Source organism: Physeter macrocephalus, chromosome 21, assembly GCF_002837175.3.
Source record: "Physeter macrocephalus isolate SW-GA chromosome 21, ASM283717v5, whole genome shotgun sequence".
Taxonomy (NCBI): Eukaryota; Metazoa; Chordata; class Mammalia; order Artiodactyla; family Physeteridae; genus Physeter; species Physeter macrocephalus.
In genome coordinates, this window is record NC_041234.1 from 56,369,085 (window position 1) to 56,376,873 (window position 7,789).

The following is a 7,789-nucleotide window of genomic DNA, read 5'->3' on the forward strand; positions in this document are numbered from 1 at the left end:
CAACCACTGCGCCACCAGGGAAGCCCCATGACTCTTTTTGAATTATGGTTTTCTCAGGGTATATGCCCAGTAGTGGGATTGCTGGGTTGTATGGTAGTTCTATTTGTAGTTTTTTAAGGAACCTCCATACTGTTCTCCATAGTGGCTGTATCAATTTACATTCCTACCAGTAGTGCAAGAGTGTTCCCTTTTCTCCACACCCTCTCCAGCATTTATTGTTTCTAGAGTTTTTGATGATGGCCATTCTGACCGGTGTGAGATGATATCTCATTGTAGTTTGATTTGCATTTCTCTAATGATTAATGATGTTGAGCATTCTTTCATGTGTTTGTTGGCAATCTGTATATCTTCTTTGGAGAAATGTCTATTTAGTTCTTCTGCCCATTTTTGGATTGGTTTGTATGATGTATTCTTAAAGACAAATTACAAATAAGTTTGAATTGCCTTTTGTTTTGGATTTTTGTGCTAGTAATTTCTTCCATTAAAAAGGATAAGTGAGAGCTAAGGAATTTATGACAAATTACAACAAAGATTGATAAGTGTGACTTTAGGGAACTAGGCTGTCTCCAAAATACTAGTTACTCAGAGGCATTACATGCTCATAAGAAGAAGGACTTCACAGTAGCACATATTCATATTTTTATACCACTGCTTCCCCACCTATATATACTATGCCATTGAGGGGTTTTATTTATTTACTTATTTAATATATTAATTAATTTATTAATTAATTTATTTATTTTTGGCTGCGTTGTGTCTTTGTTTTGGTGCACGGGCTTCTCACTGTGGTGGCTTCTCTGATTGCAGAGCAAGGGCTCTAGGCATGTGGGCTTCAGTAGTTGTGGCATGCAGGCTCAGTAGTTGTGGCTCGCGGGCTCCAGAGTGCAGGCACAGTAGTTGTTGCGCACGGGCTTAGTTGCTCCGCGGCATGTGGGATCTTCCTGGACCAGGACTCGGACCCGTGTCCCCTGCATTAGCAGGCAGATTCTTAACCACTGCACCACCGGGGAAGCCCCTTTGAGGGGTTTTAGTATAAAATTCATTGTGTTGTGTGAGGAAATTTTTGGAAGCTTGTTCTATAAAATGAAACAAAATACATAATGTGGGTCTAAGATATATTCATTTAGACAGCCAAACACCATGTTAGAAATTTCAAAAGAGCTTAGGGACGTTTGTTTTTTTTTTTTTTTTGACTAAGAGTTTTGGAAGGTGAGTCAGTAGTGTATTACATATGTTTTGTTAAGGATGTATTAAGAATGAATTACACTGTCCCCTGGTTTCCTTCTTTCTATCATTTCTACCTCTCTCTCTCTCTCTTTTTTTTTTTTTGTAAAAATATAGCATCTTTTTTTTGTTTGTTTTTTCCCCTTCTTCTGGGGTTAGCATCAGAGGCTCACTTTGGAATAGACAGGTGCTGTCACTCCTCCTGAGACTGTCAAGTACTCAATTAGTGACAGATGTTTAGAGTGACATTGTCTAGCATACATGATTTCTACAGCTCAAGTCTGAGGTTTCTTTCACCAGAGTCACTCTTGTCACCCATCCTTATTTCCAGAAACTTTCCTTGAAGTGTATTTTGTGTCGAGTACTATGTTAAGTGACAGAGCACACCTATAGGTCAGAGTTCCTATGCTAGAAGTACTCATCATCCACAGGAATAGAAAGACAACCTTACCTCTTCGAGCCTACTGCCATGAAATTTAAAAGCAACAATATTTTAGCAAATTACACATTTTCTAAGTAGCTTAATCCTTAAACAAAACTCATGTGACTGTAAACTGTAGGTGACAATGTTTTTGAACACTCAATTTTTGTGAAAAATCATTCAAAACGGAACTTAGCTACTTTTAAATAAAATGTCAACTATAATTGTAAATCACTTGCTTTTATGGAATTATAGGCAGTCCTCTATGACATCTGTTTCTAGGCAGAAGTTTCTATTTTTTAATTTTTCTATTAAGAATTTTTAAGCAGTCTTTTCTGGGGGCTATTTTTCTGATTTTGAATATTCTTAGCAATTTGAGGAAATATAGTCTAACCAAAATACACACGGATGCCTGCTTTGTGATATTTAAATCTGTTTCATTTGTTTTTTCATTTCAGGAAGCAGAAGCTCAGGCAAAGCAGCAAGCATGAACCTTAAACATTCTGCCTTAAGCATCCTGACAAAGGAGTCTCCACTGCTTTTTATAAAATAGCAAAATTATCTTGGCTTCAAAAGAAATAGGCTTAATGTTGAAATAATAGATAGTTGTTGTTTTCACATGCAAACAATCAAAATGAATACATAATTAAAATGTGAACATTATGATGAGGAGAATGGGAGATGAACTTAAAATTTTAAGTAGGTGGAATGGAATCGTATTGTTGTCTGCTAAGGCATTTTATTTACTTCAGTGATTTTAAAAAGCAAACACCTGTTCCCTTTTTTGATATTATTATTGCAGCTTAAGTATATCTGTAGCTCTACTTTGAGTAACTTTAAAAGATGAGCGAGAAAGAATCTGTCTCTTGTTCCCAAATTGCCTCAATTTTAGTGAACAAAAATATGTACCTTTTTGATGTGAAATTATTACGATTAAAAGTAGTTGCAGATAATGTTTATATGTCAGACATTGTAATTTCTGATGGTAATTATAACATTTATATTCTTTTGTAGTTAAAACTTCTATATACTGAACCACAGGTTTTCTAGGCTTCTAAATGTAGCCTTTCACTGCATGTTTCAGTGATCAGAACAGATGACCTCCCATGTATTCCATTGACAAATTTCTTGCTTAACTACACAGCTATGATGCAATCATGTTACTAAGTTGCTTGCCCCAGTGAAATATGCATATATATTCTATGGAAGTGGGATGGCAAATAAGTTAAAAATGGCATCCTTTTGCAAAGAGCTCAGACTTTTAATTAAATATTTTAAAATAGGTTGGAACTCATTTTTCCCCTTTTAAAACAACTTGTGATCATGAATGCCACTATCTCTCAGATATTTGACATTTTTGTTTCAGCTTAGGCATATATTGTATGAGTACATTAATCTAAGCAGAGAAAATCTTTTCTATGTCTCTATTCCAGTGAATAGCAAAAGTATCAGATAAAAGGATCAATTTAAAAAATATTAATTTTGAAAACTTCTAAGAAGACAAGAAACATTATGGCCTAAATCACCCAGAAGACACATATATTGTACTTTAGTTCCACATTACTATTGTACTTTAGTTTCACATTACTAAAAGCAAACACCTTTTACTTTAAATTACTTTATCATATCATTTGATGTATGCAGGTCTGTGCTCTTTGCCAAAATCAACATACAATGAAGACATGGCTTTGTTTACTGAGATTCAAACATGATGCAATGCTTTAAAATAAACTCAGTACTGTCAGAAACATAATTTTTGTGTTCGTGGAGTTTCTAAATAGTGTAATAATAATTTTAGATGGGTAATATATTTTTTAGATTGTGGGGAAGGAGAAAAGAGAAAATAATAGAAAGAAAACAATTTGAATAAACTTTCTAAATTTCCTATTTAGGACTCTGAATTTTGCAATACACACTAAAGTCAAACAACTACTTCATTGTTTTGTGTACAGAAATATGCTATGGAGAACTCATAATAAACAAGGTATCTTGTAATAAATTCTGGAAAATGCTAAAACATTTTTCAATATTTTCTCCTGAGCTTTATCAAATGCAGATGATGATACTTTCAATATTTTATGTGGGCATTTTTACTTTTAGTATCAAATAAGTTAACACTGTCAAAAATAGACATTCTTTAAAAATAGATGACATTTTTGAGATGTGTATATCTACTAGACTATACCTTACAATTAACATATATGTATATTTAAAGTAAAATGTTTTATTGAGTCATGCCAAATTGAAATCTTTCTTTTTGTCAGCTGAGTACTATATGTCCTGTAGATACAAGAAAAGCAAGTGAAATTCTGAATATTAGGGAGCTGCCTTCAAGGGTATGCTGAGGCCCCCCCACTTTTTAAAATTTTTATTTTATTTATTCATATTTTGTCTGTGTTGGGTCTTCGTTGCTGCACATGGGCTTTCTCTAGTTGCGGCGAGCAGGGGCTACTCTTTGTTGTGGTGCACGGACTTCTCATTGCAGTGGCTTCTCTTGTTGCAGAGCACAGGCTCTAGGCGCGTGGGCTTTAGTAGTTGTGGCTCACGGGCTCTAGAGTGCAGGCTCAGTAGTTGTGGTGCGTGGGCTGAGTTGCTCTGCAGCATGTGGGATCTTCCTGGACCAGGGATCGAACCCGTGTCTCCTGCATTGGCAGGTAGATTCTTATCCAGTGTGTCACCAGGGAAGCCCCTGAGGCCTCTTTTAAGGACTAAAGATGTCGCACTGTCCTAAAGACACACTAAACTCCAAGAGGTAGTAGGAACCTGCAATAACTAAGCCAGTGAAAACAGTACACAAGCCTGAAAGCAAAGCAGAGGGAAGGTGGGTTTTGGGTCTCTGGTATACCCTGAGCAACAGAGCCCCTGCTTTCCTAGACTGCTCTTGATTCAACTTTCTGAGGTTGGGAGTGTGTACTCAATTTTCTGAGATACCTACTCCTCAAAGTCTCCATCTCCATTGGTGTGCTGGTCTGCTCTGTTCCCTCCAATTCCCAAGCAGCACACTAAGCAGGGTAGTAGCATGGTTCCCCAATGTTAAAGCTCTCTTGGTTTCCAGAGCCAAGAAACAAGGAGCTTTAGAAACAACTTCATTAGTAGTAGTAGTAGTAGTAGTAGTAGTAGTATTTAGGGAACAATATATAACCATCTACTTGTATGTATGAAATTAAACCAATATAGATACATATGTGTGTATATATGTATATGTGTATATATATATGTATATGTGTGTATATATATATATATATATATACACACACATATATGTACTACAAAGAGACAAAAAGGCAAATTCCTGGAAAAGTTAATACACTAAAATCCCACTATTTTGGACTTGCTGGGAGGAAAAACAAAACATTTCATTTTAAATGAATTTAAAACTTTAAGATAAATATGATGCATAACATAAACTAGGATAAAAAATTGTTGTTTTTAACGAACAAATAAGAGTTACCTGGTTATAAATATTTTAAACATTTATCTTGGTTAAGCTATTAGTTTATACTAGCAGTAAAAGGAGACAGACTCATTTGGAAAATCAGCCCCTATCTACACTTAATTCCAATTTTGAAATAGACTCTGCATTACTGTGGTTTGACTTCCTTGCTTCCTTTCTCCCTGTGAAGTGACAATCTTTGTTTCTGATTCTGAATGAAAAGGGACCGAGACAAAGAAAGGACTGAGGAACAAACACCAAACACAACTTCTACAAAGGAGAACAGCAAACAAAATGCTAGCAATTAAACATCCAGACACGTCGTCACACACAATGAATTATTCGCCAGAGCTGATTTGCTTTAAAATTCATCCCTCAAGGAGTATATTTTATATATATATGTATATGTGTGTATATATATATATATATATATATATATATATATATATATATTCACACAGCACCATCTACTATGACTCTGGGGGTATGTTAGGGAGTTAAGCAGGATTGCAAAATTCTTTTTGCTCTACTAAGGTTTTCCAGAAATGCCTATAAGGGAAGAGGTTTTGGGAAGCAGTGAGAAGAATTCCTAACTTCCTCCTGACAGGCAGGAACCCCAGGATTGAATGGAATTCCTTGTATCACGTGACTATTCTAGCTGGTGTGGGAAATGCCTGCATTTCCTAATGGCTTATTCAAGCTTCCAGATTATGGAAACTAATGGTGATCATGCCAGAGGTATCTGGAGAATGGGAGCAGGCATCTTACTCTGCTAGGCAGCCTTTTAAATTAAGATCATTTTCAGCATAAGATGACAGACCACTAAGCGTTTCTCCCATCCCACCTCTGTCACCTGTACTAGAAGAAGAGCTCTTCAGTCCCCTTCTTATGACACCCCATAACCTTTATGCTTCATTTCTTTAAACCACTATATGAAATATAAAGGGGATTCCTCTGGACAAAAAAAAAAGGATCTAAAAACCCTGCAACTGAGGGGCCTTATATGTAAAGGGATACATTTTATTACCCCAAGGGAGAGGACTGTATAAATACAGAGGGGTTTTATATGCATATTAACCTTATTTATCATTTTGGTTCTCTTTATTTTTTCCTGTGGAATTAAGTTAACATCTGGTGTCATTTCTTATTCCAGTATAGCTATATGCCCTTAGGACAACTTCCAGAACTTTCAGTTACTTTTGAATTTTCTTCAGTCAAATTGCTGTTTTGATGGGGGAAGTTCTGCCATACTCCTTACTACACCATTACAAAAGCACAGCATGATTGTCTTTCATGATAAAATATATCTCATTTCCTCCACAAGTTAAAACATTTTAACATTAGTTTTCTTTGGCTCTAACATGCTTGGAATGTACATGGAAATATCGTATGCCTTCAATCCCTCCAACCTATCATGTCATGGGATTTATGAGAAAAATAAGTTTCCTCAAAGTTTTATCAAAATGACACAGCCTTAAAAGTAGGTGATCTTCCTAGGTTTCTTATTAAAATATACTGTGGGAAGGTTAACCTAATGACCAAAGTTAAAAATGAAAGGACAAAGAAAAGGTCTCAATTTCAGAAATTGTTCAAATCATTGAGATTCTTGAAGACCTTGAGTTATTAATACGTATTACTACTGGAGTAATTAATTTGCATTACTGCTGAATTAATGTAGGAGAAGAGGCAGAGAGACAGTAGTGGATACTTGTTTTAGCAACTTAATTTCTACTCCCACTTTTAAGTAAAGAAAAATAGCTACAGAGCATATAGAGCACCTTTTCCTTCTTCACTTTTTTCTTCACTCGAATCCTAATTATTAGATTGTGACTGGGCATAGCGAAGGCTGTGCATCAACTCTGGGCACTCTGCTAGGTCATATGTCTACATAACTTTACTTAATCTTCACAACGGTCATGAGAAGTAGGTGTAATGGTTAAATTTATATGTTAATTTGGCTAGGCTAAAATTCCCAGATATTTGGTCAAACACCAGTCTAGATGTTGCTGTGAAAGTATTTTTTGGATATGGTCAACATTTAAGTCAACAGACTGAGTAAAACAGGTCACCCTCCATACTGTGGGCAGAACTTTTCCAATTAGTTGAAGGCTTTAAGAGAAAAAGATCTAGACCTCCTGAGGAAGAAGGAATTATGCCTCCTGACTGCCTTTGGACTCAAGACTGCAATGTCAACTGTTGCTGGAATTTCCAGCCTGCTGGCCTGCTTTGCAAATTTCAAATTTTCAGACTTGCCAACCACTACAATCACATGAACCAATTATTTTAAATGGATGTCTTTTTTCTATTGGTTCTGTTTCTCTGGAGAACCCTAACTAATACAGTAGATATTATTATCTCCATATTTTTTATGGAAAAACTGAAGTTCTGTAACTTGCTTGGGTCACACAGCTGGGAAATGGCAGTTACCCAAGTCTTAGTAACTCTCACATCTGTGGTTTTTCGTCACCCTAAGAATTATCATGAAAGGAATCTTCATTTTCTGCTCATCTCTACTCTTAGGGCCCATATATGAAATAAATACATTTCTGAAAAATTGACTATAAAGTCAAATTCTGGGGCTTGAATACTTTTGTAAAATCTACTTACTTTTAAAAATTAAACCCTCATCCTACTGAATATTGCTGTTGCTATGACAGCATAAAGTCTGAGCTGTGAAATGGAATTCTGAGGCAAATACATGCAAGCAATTT

General features: G+C 35.7%; 1 protein-coding gene across 1 annotated transcript in view; it reads left to right on the forward strand.

Annotated features, from left to right (window-relative positions):
- The window catches only part of SH3BGRL (SH3 domain binding glutamate rich protein like), an 89,744-nt gene extending 86,346 nt beyond the window's left edge, over window positions 1-3,398 (forward strand). The window contains exon 4 of the mRNA XM_024129517.3: window positions 2,104-3,398. Within this exon, the coding sequence (XP_023985285.1) occupies window positions 2,104-2,136 (33 nt within the window). The 3' untranslated portion in view covers window positions 2,137-3,398. The remainder of the gene's footprint in view (window positions 1-2,103) is intronic.
- Window positions 3,399-7,789: the final 4,391 nt, after the last annotated feature.